The 17,298-nt window shown below is 39.2% G+C and overlaps 1 protein-coding gene across 1 annotated transcript; it reads right to left on the bottom strand.

Moving 5' to 3' along the window:
• Positions 1-14,329: 14,329 nt before the first annotated feature.
• LOC102271331 (large ribosomal subunit protein eL31) lies at positions 14,330-14,706 on the bottom strand. The gene has a single exon (XM_005910836.2). The coding sequence runs from the start codon at positions 14,704-14,706 to the stop codon at positions 14,332-14,334; it is 375 nt and encodes a 124-aa protein (XP_005910898.2). The 3' UTR covers positions 14,330-14,331.
• Between the last annotated feature and the right edge of the window lie 2,592 nt (positions 14,707-17,298).

Here is a 17,298-nt window from a genome sequence, read left to right as displayed (position 1 = left end):
GACCAGTGCATTCCCTTGGCAAAACTCTATTAGCCTTTGCCCTGCTTCATTCTGTATTCCAAGGCCAAATTTGCCTGTTACTCCAGGTGTTTCTTGACTTCCTACTTCTGCATTCTAGTCCCCTAAAATGAAAAGGACATCTTTTTTGGGTGTTAGTTCTAGAAAGTCTTGTAGGTCTTCATAGAACTGTTCAACTTCATCTTCTTCAGTGTTACTTGTTGGGGCATAGACTTGAATTACCGTGATATTGAATGGTTTGCCGTGGAAACAAACAGAGATCATTCTGTCGTTTTTGAGATTGCACCCAAGTACTGCATTCAGACTCTTTTGTTGACTATGATGGCTACTCCATTTCTTCTAAGTGATTCCTGCCCACAGTAGTGGATATAATGGTCATCTGAGTTAAATTCACCCATTCCAGTCCATTTTAATTCACTGATTCCTAGACTGTCCACGTTCACTCTTGTCATCTCCTGTTTGACCACTTCCAATTTGCCTTGATTCATGGACCTAACATTCCAGGTTCCTATGCTATGATACAAACATACCAGAACTTAATTTCCCAGCAGTGTTGTCCTCTTCAAAGCAGACATCTTGGGAGTATAGATTCTTAATGAAGCTCAACATACCTTTGAATATTCTCTTCTGATCTAGCCTTCAGAGCCAAAGGTGCAAATTGTACCCATTCCTTTAAGAAAGAAAGTGGAAATAGCTAGTTGCAATGTAAGAAGACTCTTAAGGCTGGAATATGATTCATGGCTTCTTAGCCACCACCTTTGATGATCACTTGGTAAGCTGGCAAGGTTATCACCTACACCAATATTGTAAACAGAGCTATCTTACTTAATTAAAAATGGTGAGACTCTATGGCCTCTGGGACCATCTCCCAGGTATAACTCTTTTTTCATGTTTATCTTAAGCTGATGGTGTATCACCCTGCCTGAGTTTGCTTGCTTGCAAATGAACTAAATACAGTTAGATGAAAAATCTTCTACACTTTCTACTGTTTATGAAATAGACTCCATGTAGCCGAATGAATTACATCTAGGTCTTAAAGGAGAGACAAAAGCAGGAGAGCTGTCAGAGGGAACTGGATGATACAAAATTGAATAGATAGAGATCACTGGGTGGTCCAAGATGCCTGATGACTGTTATCCTGAAGCCCATTCAAAGATATGTATGACGTTTATTCTATCAGAGGCTTAGGATATATATGAGGTTTATTCTATCAGAGGCTTCAGAGATATAGACAAGTATGAAAACAAACAACTGTCACTTGGATTTAACAATGAAAAATGTATGGGAAAATTACACATAGTTTGGGATGGAGTTTAGGGTCAGGATCAGGGGTCTCAAATGACAGTGGACAGGGCCCAGATAAATGCTGGGGCTTGTGAATTTTACAATGTGAGTATAAACAGTGCTACTATAAGAACTCAACGTTAAGAAGGGGAAAAGAGATGTCAGTGTGTTAAGTATCAGCATGTCAAATGTTAGATTTTGTTAGTTACGAAGTAAGGATGAACCATAATATTTATTAAACATCTATTATGCTCCAGGTTTTTAAAATATATTGCTTCAGAACAAGCCTATGAGCTAGAGATTATTGTACCCATTTTATTGATGAGGAAACTGAGGTTCAGAGAGGTAAAGTAACTTGCCCAAAGACATAGCTACTAGGTGGCAGAGCTAGGATTGAACACAGATTTCACTGACTCCAAAGCTCATGCTCTTCATTAGTATATTAAGCTGTTCTTTAAGGCTGGGTGCATCTTACTGTGCACATAGAGAAGAAAGAGCTAGAGGAAAAAAGTTTTTTCAATAAAAGCCTAACAGTCTGAAGGAGAAAGACTTAAGAATGTGGGCAGCAATGGGATCCTAGGTTGTTGCTGCCAATAATAGGGAATGTAGGAGGAAGATTTAAGCAGTGTTTTGAACAGAGATTGTAAACTGGTGGCCCATGGGCTAGATCCAGACAGCACATATGTTTTGTTTGGCCAGCACAGTGTTTTCTAAGATATCAAATTTATTTCCAGTATTTAAAGATAATTTTTTCACATAAAAGTTCCACATTCCAGCTTCTCTTAAAAAAAAAAAAAATCTGGCAACAAAAAGCCTTCAATCCTGCATGGCAAAGTCATCTGGAGCCAGGTTACACACTATACTGGTTCTTGTTCTCCAGTTTCCCAAAGCCTTCAGCACATCCTACACTTGAGTAGCTTTACTCATCAGGTTACCGTCGAATGCCTGTAAGTATTTTGATTTATGACTGGTAGTTTAGATGGTCACCCTGAATGGCTTCTTGTTTTCTTTGAAGAAGATACCATCTTCTGGCAGAGATAGCAATGAAAGTAGGGAAATACACTTTCAGGAGGTGACTCAAGGTGCTGAAATGTCTATGTGGCTCATTTGGTTAATGTCTGAGAGGAGCTAGAACAATTGTGGTTTCAGCCATCAGCCTAGCTGGAGTTTGGTAGGTTCTTTTTTAGGTGTTCTTTTTTAGTCATTTGGGTAGAGGAATGGGGGTGTTGGTTTTTCTTTTTCTTTTTCACTGCACTGGGTCTTAGTTGCAGCACACAGAATCTTTAGCTTTGGCCTGTGGGATCTAGTTCCATGATCAAGGATTGAACTCAGGCCCCCTGCATGGTGAGAGTCGAATTTTAGCCACTGGACCACCAGAGAAGTCCCAGAGTGCTGTATTTTTTTTTTCTTGTTTGTTTATGATAAAAGGTTGGATTGTAAACAGTTTTTAGTTGGCAAGCAGAGAAGACAGTGAAGACATCTTGTGTCTTGGGTAAAATAGACCTCAAGATAACAACAGTAGGGTCTTTATGCATTGCAAAGAATCAACAGTGGCCAGAGGTGATGGTGTCTACCTGAAAAGGGGGCAGCAGCCTGAAAGCAATAAAGATGTCAGGAGGCAGATTGTCTAACTACATTAGGTGTTGGGAAGAAATGTGGAAATAAAATTGATCCAAGAGGATTCCAGTTTATTTTTTAAGTGAATTAACTAAGGGATTTTATCTAGAACTATTACAATTGAAGGGCTTCCCTGGTGACTCAGATGGTAAAGAATCCACCTACAATGTGGGAGACCTGGGTTCATTCAATCCCTGGGTTGGGAAGATGCTCTGAAGAAGAGGAGCCTGACGGACTATAGTTCATAGTGTCACAAAGAGTCGGATACGACTGAGCGACTAACACGCACACATTACAGTTCAATAATTAAAAGAAAAATAACCCAATTTGAAAATGGGGGAAATTATTTGAATAGGCATTTCTCCAAAGAAGGTGTACAAATGGCCAATAAGTAAATGAAAAGATACTCAACATCATTAGTCATCAGGGAAATCTTAAACAAAACTGCAATGAGATACACCTTTACTCTCACAAAGATGGCTATGACTGAAACGACAGATAATAACCAGTGCTTTTGAGGCTGTGATGGAATTGGAAAATTCATTTGTTATTAGTGGGGATATAAAATGGTGCAGTAGCTTTGGAGAACAGTCTGGAAATTCCTCAAAAAGTTAAGCATACAGCTACTATATGACCCAGCAATTCTATTCTTATACTCTACAAAAAAGAAAACGCATGCCCACACAAAAACCTGTACATGAATAGTCATATAATATTACTTATACTAGCCATAAAAGTAGAAAAAAACCCAAAGTCCATCAGCAGACAAAAGGATAGACAAGATGTGTTATACTCAGTACAATGGAATATTATTCAGCAATAAAAAGGAATGAAGTACCTATACATGATATAATATGGGTGAACTTTGAAAAGTGAAAGTGAAAGAAGCCAGACCAAAAAACTATTGTATAATGAACATAAATTTCTCCAAATAAGAGATACAAATACCAATAGTTACATAAAAAGATGCTCAACATTTATCAAGGGAATGCAAACCAAAACTACCATGAGATATCATCTCACAGTTATTAGGATGGCTACTATTTAAAAAAAAAGCAAAATATACCAGGTGTTGGCAAGGTTGTGGAGAAATTGGAACCCTTGCACACTGTTGGTGGGAGTGTAAAATGTTGTAGCAGCTATGGAAAACAGTATGAACATTCCTCACAAAATTAAAAGTAGAACTACTATATGACCTAGCAATCCCACTTCTGGGTATATATCCAAAAGAATCGAAATCAGGATCTCAAACAGAAATATGCATTCCCATATTCACTGTAGCATTATTCACAATAGCTAAGACATGGAAACAACCCAAGTGTCCATCAATAGATGAATGGATAAAGAAGGTGCCATATATATACACACACATATATATTCATATTATTCCGCCTTAAAATGAAGGAAATTTGACTACTTCTGACAACATGAATGAATATGAAGGACGTTAGACTAAGTGAAATAAACTGGCCATAGAAGGACAAATACTGCATGATTCCACTTATAAGATTATATAAAAAATCAAACTCATAGAAGCAGAAAATACAGTAGTGGTTGCCAGGAGGTGGAGGGTGGAGAAGTGGGGAGTTGTTATTCACTGGGTATAAAATTTCAGCTACACTAAATAAATAAGTTCTAGAGATCTGCTGTAGTTAACCATGTGGTATTGTGCACTTCAAAATTTGTTAAGAGGGTAGATCACATCTTAAGTGTTCTTACCACACATACACAAACAAACCAATGAACCCAAAGGAACACAAGAGAACTCTGGGAGTTGTTGGGCGTGTTTATTTCCTTGATTGTGGTGATGTCATCATGGATGCTTGCATATGTCCAAACTTATTAAATTGTATATATTTACAGTGTACAATTTAAATACATGCCATTCTTTGCATGTCAATTACACCTCCAAAAAGCTATGAGAAATATTTTATGAATCTATTCATACAAAGTGTCCAGAATAGGTAATCTGAGAGACAGAACTTATATTAGTGGTTGGTTGCCAAAAGATAGCAAGAAGAATTTGGAGGTATGGGAAATGACTATTAATGGATATAAAGTTTCTTTTTGCGGTGATGAAAATACTTTAGAATTAAATAGTGTTGATCAACTCTGTGAATATATACTAAAAGCCACTGAATTGTAGATGAGTCAAATGCATGGCATGTAAATTATATCTCAATAAAACTATTTAAAAATGAATTTATAAAACAGAAATAACCCTCTGTACTGCATCGTTTCCCAAAGTTGGAAAAAGAGAAAACTTAAAGATTTCTGTTCTTTATTGTAACCTTCATTCTTCTTTATCTCTTGAAAAAGCTTTTAGACCACTGCCCCTTAGAAATTCAGCTTAAGTTCACAAAGAAGGCTAAAGAGTTTTGCTCAGCATAAAAGTTCCTTTCCAATTGTGTGCCTATCAGAAAAGTCTCCCTGGCTTCAGTGTTCATTTGTATAACTACCTCATCATTTACTCCAGGCCACTCTCCTCAGTGTATCTGGTCTTTTCCTGACTGTTGTTAAAGACAAATATCATTGAAAACACACACACACGAAAGCCAGCTAACTAACAAACCCAAAGCACTACAGAGAATTCCCAAAGTCTAGCGTTACAAAGGACCTTGAAATGCAGTAATATACTCTAGACAAACTCAGATGGGTAATAGACAATCTTTTGCATGAACATATCTACATGAAAGCAATTTCATAATTTCTTGTTTTTTTTCTAACTTTATTAGACATTGTAGTTGATTTTGGGAGGGGGTGGGCTGTGCTGTGCAGCTTGTGGGGTTTTAGCTCCCTGACCAGGAATCAAGTCTGGGCCAGTGGCAGTGAGAGGGCAGAGTCCTAACCACTGGACAGCCGGGGAAGTCCCCATAATTCCTTTTGATATGTAGTACAGCCAGTCTCCTTGCCTCATCTGGCAGTTTCATCTATTGTGAAATCTAAATTAAGTCCTGGGAATCCTCAAGAGAAAAAAGCATTATGAATCTAAAAAAAGAAAGTGGGGCAGAGAAAAGAATGGCTATTTTGTGGGGGTGGAAGTGACTAGCTTTTACTGAAGACTTTATAAACAGCAGTAAACAGGCAGACAGCACTTCAACTCTAAGACCATTACCCTAGCTATGATAACAACTTTTCTATTGATGTGGAGAAAAATGACTTTAAAGTGGAAACTCCCTAGGCAATTAATTCCTAGTTTTATCTAAGACTTTCCTTTCTGAATTTGAAACTGAATGATTTCCTTCTGTGGTTTTATCAATGGGCCGGAGGTCTGATAAAATTGCTTCCTTCCTGCACTTGGAACTATGCCATGTCTCTTGGAAGAAGTGATGTACCTGCCTTTCTGGCCTGGCTCAGGACTCCGTGGAACAAGAGGCACAGGTGTGTGGCCAAAAAGTGCAAAGGCAGACCAGTATGAGTAGTCCAGGGATGGGCCAGAACGGATTTGACTTGAGTCCTCTCTCTATCTCTGTGAATGTTGATCAGCTTGCATATCACTTTGCTTTGTCCAGTTAGTCTGTGAGTTGTATCAAGAACGTAGTTTGGAAGTACCATGGTTTATGCATGATCTGGGTTTTCTCTTGTTGGCATTGTCATTAATACAGTTTTAGAAAAAGTAGTCAGCTGAGTAAATCCCATGGCAGGAGAGAGCCATTATGTGGAACTCTTGAAGGTAAGTGCTCTTGACCATTTGAGCAACAAGGTGAAAAGTAAAACTCACTTTCATTGGCTTTGCTCTCTCTTCCCTCTAACCAATTTAAGAAAATCACAAGGTGACCTTTCAGCTTTGGCAAATATCCCTGGTGACCTGATAGTGCTATCCTCACACCCAAGATCAACCTTTGCCAGAAGAAGAATAGGGAGGTCTCTTATCCCCCAATTTCCTTATCTACCATCATACTTACTATTCTGCCATATGAGGGCTATTCCTTCAGTTCAACCATTACGAAAAGGCAGCAATTACACAAGGGAAGAGTGATACATTAAGCCACCAACTACATTTCATTTGCTAGTTGGCAGAAGGGAAAGCAAGTTCCCTGAGGAATTAGGATATCTACTATTGAAGAGTAGAGGGATCCTGAGCCAGGAGGCTGGATAGAGGGAATCAGGATCAAGGAGAATGATGGTGCTGAAAGGACAGGTAGAAGGAGGCCAAAGACAATCCCTGCTGTACAGGAGATGAGCTCAGAGGAGAATCTTCAAAAAGGGACCCTTCAGCAATCCTGGCTCACCCGAGAGAACTGAGTGACACAATTACAGAGAACAGCACGGCAGCAGGAGATTTGGCAGCAAAAGAGAACTACTTGCAATGTGCAACTTTGTCAGCCACTAAAAGGTAGCTGATGCTAAGGCTGAAACTCCAGCACTTTGGCCACCTCATGCGAAGAGTTGGCTCATTGGAAAAGACTCTGATGGTGGGAGGAATTTGGGGCAGGAGGAGAAGGGGACGACAGAGGATGAGATGGCTGGATAGCATCACTGACTCGATGGACGTGAGTCTGAGTGAACTCTGGGAGTTGGTGATGGACAGGGAGGCCTGGCGTGCTGCGATTCATGGGGTCACAAAGAGTTGGACACGACTGAGCAACTGAACTGAACTGAACTGAAAAGGTAGCTAACAGCTAGATTTTAACCACAAAAGGATTTGACATGTCTTGCCATTTGTAGATATGTGGGTTTGGTTACCCCAAAAAATGAGTCTGGAGAGAGAGTTGGGAGAATGAACAAGAATAAAGGTGCAGTGCCAAAGTTCATTGCAGCACTGTTTACAACAGCCAAGACATGGGAAGCAACCTAAATGTCCATTGACAGTGTGTGCGTGCATGCTACGTTGTTTCAGTCATGTCTGACTCTTTTCAACCCCATGAACTGTAGCCCGCCAGGCTCCTCTGTCCATGGGAGTCTCTAGGCAAGAATACTGGAGTGGGTTGCTGTGCCCTCCTCCAGTGATATTCCCAACCCAGGGATCAAACCTTTGTCTCTTACATCTCCTGCATTGGCAAGCAGATTCTTTACCTCCAGCACCACCTGGAAGCCCATGGTGTATATATAACAATAGAATATTATCCAGCTGCTAAAAAGAAGGAAATAATCCTATTTGCAGCAACATGGATGAACCTAGAGATTGTTATACTGAGTGAAGTCAGACAGCGAAGGAGAAATATCATATGACATCCTTATATGTGAAATCTGCAAAGAAATGATACAAATGAACTCACAAAAGAGAAACTCACAGACTCAGAGAATGAACTTGTGGTTGCCAGGGGGGAGGAATGAGGGGAAGGGCTTAGTTAGGGAGTTTGGGATGGACAGGTACACACTGTTATATTTAACATGGATAACCAACCAGAACCTACTGTATAGCACATGGAACTCTGCTCAGTGTTATGTGGCAGCCTGGATGGGAGGGGGATTTCCGGGAGAATGGACACATGTATATCAATGGCTGAGTCCCTTGCTGTTCGCCTGAAACTATCACAACATTGTTAGTCAGCTATACACCAATACAAAATTAAAGATTTAAGATAAAAAGAATAAAGTTGTAGTGAATGTGAATGGGGAGTGGGAAGGTTGGGGGGATGACAGCCTCCATGACATTAAAGTGCTTGTCTGGGGCTCTCTGAGAAATGTTTTGCTGATTTCTTTTTCTCCCTTGTACTTCCCTTCTTTCCTCTCCCTATTTGTCTCCTCTCTTGCTCTCATTCTCCTAGGAAATCCTGCCTCTCCCTGCCTTTTCCCCTGATGAGCTTTAAGGATGTCAGTGGTCCTCTTTAGTCTTCCTTTGGCTCTGGCTTATCTCAGTCCCAGCTGGTGTCCCTCAGAACCAGGAGGCTGCTGGCAGACATTGTTTTCACAAATTAAGTCACATATTGGGCCCAAAGTCTACATACACGGTGTTAATTATCAGCTCGTCAATTAAGGGTGAGCAGCTGTATGCTTTGTGTGTTTTTCCAGAGCTGCACAGGGAGTCCTAGTAGCTGCTCACTAGTTTGGGCTCTGCTTCCCAGTGGAGTTGGAGGGAATAATTTGCTTTGGCTGTGGGTGACCTGTTACAATAGAATTGCTCTGTTTCTTCTTGGTATCCAGACTATTCCCTATTACCCCATCTGATATTCTGTAAGAACTTCCCCTGCACAGGGTGGAGCTTTGATAGCAACCCAAACAAAGAAGATGGAATAGAGACGCAGATCTAGAGAATGGCTTGTGGACACAATGGGGGAAGGAGAGGGTGCGACAAATTGAGAGAGTAGGACTGATGTATATACACTACCATGTGTAAAACAGATAGCTAGTGGGAAGCTGCTGCATAGCAAAGGGAGCCCAGCTCGGTGCTCTGTGGTGACTTAGAGGGGTGGGAGGAAGGCTCAAGAAGGAGGGGACATATGTATACTTATAGCTGATTCATATTGTTGTACAGCAGAAACCAACACAGCATTGTAAAGCAGTTATATGCCAATTTTTTTTTAAAGTATACATGAATAACTTAAAAGGAATGGGGCTAGATTTAACAAAAAGGGGAGCACAGAAGGAATCTCATCTTACCCAGCAGTCCTTCATCCTTTCTCAACAGCAACCTCCTTCTCCCACTTCCCATCATACTAGGCAGGTGTGGGATGTGGGTGAGGTGGTGTTTTTGTGCTAGGAGTTACCTCCTATAGATTATGGAAGGTTAGGAGAACCGTGTCTTTCTTTGTACCCAAAGGGCCACTGAGAAGGGAATGTAGGAAGCAGTACTCTCTGTCTCTAGCCATTTTTCTCCCCTACTGGAGACTGGAGCAATAAGTAGAAAACACTGTCATAGATGTTTCTAAAGTCAGGTATTTCCCAGAGGCTCAAAGGCACTCTGAGTCTTCTAGGCTCAGTTGGCTTCTTTCACCTGGGGTTCTGCTGCTTCTTAAGCTCACATCGGAGGAGCAGAAGGAAAGGACCAAGGAGTCTGTTGGCCTCCTTGAACTATGCAGAATCTTATGGTTAAAGAAGTCAGAAGGAGGTAGTACCTGAGGGTGACGAGTAAGAGGCCATTGTGAGAGTTCTCCAGAAAGTTTAGTGGTCTTCAAATTCTACATATACTACTTCAACCTCCTATGCATATGATAGATGCTCATGGAATGCTTACTGACTTGAAAGGAAAATGAAGTCACATTCTTTGAAGCCATGGCTAGCTTCCATTAAGCCCATATAGATTTTTTTCTTGGATAGGGGCTAGTAACATAGCCTGTACCGATCTTCAGGACTTTTCAAATCATTGTATAGGAGCTACAATCATGATACATGTTGGGGAAAAAATACCCTTTTGACAAAAGCCAGCACCATCTGTAACATGCATTAAATTTAAGGGTTTGAGATTCACCGAGGTGAATTGACTTATTGAGCTTCTATAGTAGGATGAGGAGGAAGGTAAGACCATAAAATAAATATTCTAATTCTTCTTCTGCTAAGAGAATAATTTCATTCCCCTGGTTACAATGGTGACAAAGGAAATTCCACTGTTTGATAGTTCTGCTGCTGTCACTTCAGTTGTGTCCGACTCTGTGTGACCCCATAGATGGCAGCCCACAAGGCTCCCCCGTCCCTGTGATTCTCCAGGCAAGAATTCTGGAGTGGGTTGCCATTTCCTTCTCCAATTCATGAAAGTTAAAAGTGAAAGTGAAGCCACTCAGTCGTGTCCGACTCTATGCGACCCCATGGACTGCAGTCAACCAGGCTCCTCCATCCATGGGATTTTCCAGGCAGGAGTACTGGAGTGGGGTGCCATCACCTTCTCCGATAGTTCTGCATACTACTAATATAAAGGTGATCAATTCACCATAAGCGGGATGCAGCCCTGAAATTAAAAGACGCTTGCTCCTTAGAAGAAAAGCTATGACAAACCTAGACAGCATATTCAAAAGCAGAGACATTACTTTGCCAACAAAGGTCCATCTAATCAAAGCTATAGTTTTTCATGTAGTCATGTATGGATGTGAGAGCTGGACAATAAAAAGACTGAATACTGAAGAATTGATGCTTTTGAACTGTGGTGCTAGAGAAGTTTCTTGTGAGTCCCTTAGACAGCAAGGAGATCAAACCAGTCAATCCTAAAGGGAATCAACCCTGAATATTTATTGGGAGGACTGATGCTGAAGCTGAAGCTCCAATACTTTGGCCACATGATGTGACTGGAAAAGACCCTGATGCTGGGAAAGACTGAGGGCAGGAGGAGAAGGTGGCGGCAGAGGATGAGATGGTTGGATGGTATTATCGACTCAGTGGACATGAGTTTGAGCAAACTCTGGGAGACAGTGAAAGACAGGGAAGCCTGGCATGCTGCAGTCCATGGGGTTGCAAAGAGTTGGACACGACTGAGAGACTGAACAACAAAAGAATAGGGAAGTAGCATTATGGTGACTCATCAGATGCAAGATGCCCACTCCCCAGCCCTGACTAAGTTGTATTTCCAAGAACTTCATATAGAATGTGACAATGCTAACTTTGCATATGTTTATGATTAAGGTCCTGCAACATCTCATCTCTTATGTATTTCCACAGCACATTTCCCTTTGAATACATGCATCTTTTTCATTTTATAAAATGCTAAGTACTATAATGGTTCCTTTTGCACATTCGTTTTCTTTCTGAAAACAATTTCTTCATATACGAACCATTTTTTTGTAACACAGGTTACATCTGCATAGCAAGGGAAGAATGTTCTTTGTCAATTAATGATGCTTGGTCAGTTGGATATCCATATAGTAAAAAAAAAAAAGTGACTCAACTTCTATTTTGCATATGCACAAAAGTTCATCCCATGTGGGTTAATAAAATAGCATATTTGTGATCTTGTGGCTAGGCAATAAACATGTAGAGTAGCTGTTTTAATACCCATGTCTACTAATTCTCTTGGCTGTGCATTTTGGGGACTATTTATATTGATTTATTTTTCTCCTCATTATGAGTTGTATTTTCCTGCTTCTTTGCATGCCTGGTACTTTTTGACTAGATGCCAGACACTTTGGATTTTACATGGTTGGCTGATGGATTTTTTTTTTTTTAATTCCCTTTCTTAAAGCTTTGTTTTAAGACACAATTGAGACACTTGGAAACAGTTTGATCATTTTGAGTTTTGCTTTTAAGAGTTGTTAGATTATACCAGAAGCTACCAAAATATTTTAGTCTAGGGTTAAATTTGTCCTCTCTACTGAGATAATATCCTTCTGTGTACTTTATCTGATGTCCCAATCATTAAGAGATTTCTTGACTTTGGCTTTTAGGAATGTGAACTCTTAACAGTTCTGTTTGAGCTCCAAGAATTGTTCTGCCTGCTCCTTTTCTGAGGGTAGTTTCCTCACAACACATGCTCAGAACTGACTGGAAAATTGGAAAAGGTAGCATCTGCATGTTTCCATAGCTCTCACTCTGTGTATACTCCTATTACTGTGCCCTGCATATTCTAACACCTTGGCCTCCTGAAATCCTCCACTCTATCTCCTCAACTTAGTGAGAATACCAGACTCTTTCCAATTTTGCACTTCCTGCATTATGTGCTGGAAACTATTTCCCAGAAGTAAGCTAGGGCAATCATAAGGCTCACCTTCTGTGTTTCCTTTCTCTCAGGGATCCTGTGAGGTCTTGCTGTCCAATGTTTATAAAGCATTGTTTTGTATATTTGTCTTTTTTCCAGTTTTGTTTAGAAATAATTAACATTTATTTCTGTGTAAGTTGAAGGCACAGAGCATGATGGTTTGATATACATATATTGTGAAATGATTACCACAATAGGTTCAGCAAACATCCATCTTATAAAGATACAGTAAAGAGGAAAGAAAGAAAAAAAACTTTTTGCTTATCATGAGAAATCAGGACTTACTTTCTTAACTTTCCTATATATCATATAGCAGTGTTAGCTATAGTTATCATATTGTATATTACAACCCCATTCTGTGCTGTGCTTAGTCCCTCAGTCGTGTCCAACTCTTTGCAACTCCATGGACTGTAACCCACCAGGCTCCTCTGTCCATGGGGATTCTCCAGGCAAGAATACTGGAGTGGGTTGCCATGCCCTCCTCCTGGGGATCTTCCCAACCCAGGGATCGAACCCAGGTCTCCTTCATTGAAAGCAGATTCTTTACCATCTGAGAAGCCCATATTATATCCCTAGTACTTACATATTTTGCAACTAGAAGTTTGGACCTTTTGACCACTTCCTCCAATTCCACCTCCATCTCTAATAATCACAAATCTGATCTCTTTTTCTATGAGTTTTTAAAAAAGATTTCACATGTAAATAAGGTCATAAACTATTTATCATTTTCTGTCTGACATTTCATTTAGTATAATGTCTTCGAGGTCCATCCATATGTTGCAAATGATAAGATTTCATTCTTTTTGTGGCTAAGTAATAGTTCACTGTGTGTGTGTGTATTTTTTAGATCATAACTTCTTTATCCATTCATCTATTGATGGGTATTTAAATTGCTTCCACATCTTGGTTATTATAAATAATACTGCTATGAATATTGGGGTACAGATATATTTTTTAGTTTGTGTTTTCCTTTGGATATGTTCCAGAAGTAAAATTGCTCAATCACATGGTGATTTTATTTTTAATTTTTGAGGGCCTTCCATACTATTTTTCACAGTGTCTATACCAATTTACAATCCCACCAGCTGTGCACAAGAATTCTCTTTTTGCCACATCCACACCAGCATCTTTTTTTGATGATGGCCATTCTAACAAATGTGAATTTTTAATTTGATTTTAATTTGCATTTCCTTAATGATTAGTGATGTTGAGCATCTTTCCACATATCCGTTGGCCTCTCATATATCTTTTTTGGAATAATGTCTATTACAGTCCTTTGCCTATTTTTAAATAGGGTTATTTGTTTTTCTGCTATTGAGTTGTGTGAGTTCTTTAATATTTTATATGTTAATCTCTCATTATATGTATGACTTGCAAATATTTTTATCATCCCATAAGTTTTCTTTTCATTTTATTGATGGCTTCTTTTGCTGTGAAGAGGTTTTTTAGTTTGAGGTAGTCCCACTTGCTTACCTTTTTATTTTGTTGTTAGTGCTTTATGTGTCATATCCAAAAAAACCATTACCAAGACTCATGTCAAGGAGATTTAGTCCAATGTTTTCTTCTAGATGTTTTATGATTTCAGGTCTTACATATAAGTTTTTCATCCATTTTGAGTTAGTATTTATGAGAGGTATCAGGTATAAGGCATGTGTTCAGCTTCATTCTTTTTTTTATTGAAATATAGTTGATTTACAATATGGTATTAGTTTCTGGTGTATAGCAAAGGGATTCAGTTATATATATGTAATGTATATAATATATATGTATATATTCTTTTCCATGGTGGTTTTATTACAGGATTTTTTTTTTTTTTTTGCAGTTCAATAACTTTATTGGTTAATCAGCAGTTAGTTCTCATCCACATTGACTGTCTGTAGATCTTTGAAGGTGGTGACAGGCACATAGGTAACCAACGTGTAGAGCTTGTTTGGCGAGTCTTCGTCTTCATTACGTTTTCTGGACAACTGCACACGGATCCGGTATGCATCATTTCTTATTCCTAGGGCCCAGATGGCTTTGTTGAGTCTGGTGTCGATGTGCACATCTGGAGTTCCCATCTCCTTCATGGTAAATTTCCAGATGTCTTTGAGTGCCCAGGGGGCATGCTTCTTAAAACCCACTCCATGGATGCGCTTGTGAATGTTGATAGTGTATTCTCTGATCACCACCTCATTGATGGCAGACCAGCCCTTCTTCTTGCCCCCCTTCTTTGCGGGAGCCATCTAAACAAACCCAGGTGACAAGGACGCTCAGGGTGAGTGTGTCAAACCTAAGTCAAGGCCTCCCTCCTGGCCTGGCCTCACGCAGCTGCTCTTGGGATGGTTTCTGGTCACCTATTACAGGATATTGATATAGTTCCCTGTGATACACAGTAGGAACTTGTTGTTTATCCATTCTATGTATACCAGTTTACATCTGCTAAACCCAAACTCCCAATCTAGCCATTCCCTCCCCCCTCCCCACCATGGCAACCACAAGCCTCTTCTCTATGTCTGTGAGTCTTTTCCTGTTTCATAGATAAGTTCGTTTGTGTCATATTTTAGATTCCACATATAAGTGACATCATATGGTATTTGTCTTTCTCTTTCTAACTTCACTTAATATACTGACCTCTAGATCCATACTTGTAGCTGCAAATGGCATTATTTCATTCTTTTTATGGCTGAGTAATATTTCATTATATCTATATATATGTATACACACACACACACACACACGCCAAATCTTCTGTCAATGGACATTTACGGTGATATATTGGCTATTGTAAATAGTGTTGCTATGAACACAGGGATGCATGCATCTTTTGGAATGATAGTTTTATCTGGATATATGCTCAGGAGTGGGATTGCTGGATCATATGGTAACTTTATTTTTATTTTTAAGGAACCTCCATACTGTTCTCCATAGTGCCTGTACCAATTTATATTTCCACTAACTGTGTAGGAGGGTTCCCTTTTCTCCAGACCCTTTCCAGCATTTGTTATTTGTAGATGTTTTAATAATGGCCATTCTCATTGGGAAAGACCTGGATGCTGGGAAATATTGAAGTTGGGAGGAGAATGGGATGACAGAGGATGAGATGGTTTGATGGCATCACCAACTTGATGGACATGAGTTTGAGCCAGCTCCAGGAGTTGGTGATGGACAGGGAAGCCTGGCATGCTGTGGTCCATGGGGTTGCAAAGAGTCAGATACTACTGAGCGACTGAATTGAACTGACTGATTTGGACTGGTGTGAGGTGATACCTCATTGTAGTTTTGATGGGCATTTCTCTAATAATTACCAGTTTCATTCCGAATAGCAATTATTCCAGTACCATTTATTATAGATACTGTCTTTTCTCCTTTGCAGGTTCTTCATTCCCTGGTTGACTGTATATGTTTGGGTTTATTTCTGAGCTCTCAATTCTGTTCCATTGGTCTATTGAAATGGCAACCCACTCCAGTACTCTTGCCTGGAAAATCCCATGGGAGGACTCTGGTAAGCTACAGTCCATGGGGTCACAAAGAGTCAGACACGACTGAGTGACTTCACTTCACATCATACTATTTTGATGGCTATAGCTTTATAGTATAGCTTGAAATCAAGAACTGTGATGTCTCCTGCTTTATTAGAATTTTTTGACTATGAGTATTTTCTGGCTCTGTATAAATTTTAGGACTGTTTTTTTCTATTCCTATAAACAGCACCATTGTAATTTTGATAGGGATTGCACTGGATCTACAGATAGCTTTTGGTATTATTGACATTTTAACAATATTAATTCTTCCAATCCATGAATATAGGATACATTTCCATTTGTTTGTTCCTTCTTCAATTTCTTTCATCAATGTCTTACAGTTTTCAGAGTATAAATCTTCAATCTCCTTAATTAAATTTATTCCTAAAGGTTTTTTAAAAATACTACTGTAAATGGGATTGATTTCTTTATTTCTTTTTCAGAAAAGTCATTAGTATACACAAATGCTACCAATTTTTGTATTTTAATTTTGTATCCTGCAAATTGAATTCATTGATCAAATATGTTTTTTGGCTGAACTTTTAGGATTTTCTATGTATAAAATCATGTCATTTGCAAATAGAGACAATGTTACTTTTTCCTTTTCAATTCTACTATCTTTTTATTTTTTTCTTGCCTGATTGCTCTAGCTAAGACTTCTAGTAATTTGTTGAGTAGGAATGATAGAGTGGGCACCACTGTCTTGTTCCTAACCTTAGACAGCTCTGCATATTACTAATATAAAGCCCACTCAGTTTGCCATAAGCAGGAATAGAGAAATAGCTTTATGGTGACTCATCAGATGTAAAATGCTTGCCTCCACTCCACCCTCCCCAATTAAATTATATTTCATACAGAACTGTAATAATGCTAAATATAATAATGCTTTATGTATGTTCTTGATTAGAATCCTGTTACATTTCCTGTAACATCTGTTACATTTCCATGGTACATTTCCCTTTGAATACAAGTATCTTTTTCATTTTATGAAATGCCAGATACTACAATGGTTCTTCTTGCACATTTGTTTTCTTTCATGAAAATATTTTTTAAAAGTTTTCATTCATTGATTTATAGAAGCATGCTTTACTTTTAATGACACTGTATCTAAGCCGTTGCTAGCCAGGCCTTAATTATGTTCCTGCTTTCTGTCTCCCCTTTGTTTTCTCCTGTCTTTTTCTTCCTACCTTGTAATTATAAATAGTGTAATGTTCAACTTGACTGGCTTGCATTTAGGACTTTCCCCAAAGGCCTTAACAGAGGACCTGGGGATGAGCCAGTATTTCACAAGTTTGGTTTGGTTATGTACCCCAG

Source organism: Bos mutus, chromosome X (assembly GCF_027580195.1).
Source record: "Bos mutus isolate GX-2022 chromosome X, NWIPB_WYAK_1.1, whole genome shotgun sequence".
NCBI lineage: Eukaryota > Metazoa > Chordata > Mammalia > Artiodactyla > Bovidae > Bos > Bos mutus.
Note: the sequence above shows the minus strand (reverse complement) of the source record. Positions and strands in the feature narration are given on the sequence as shown.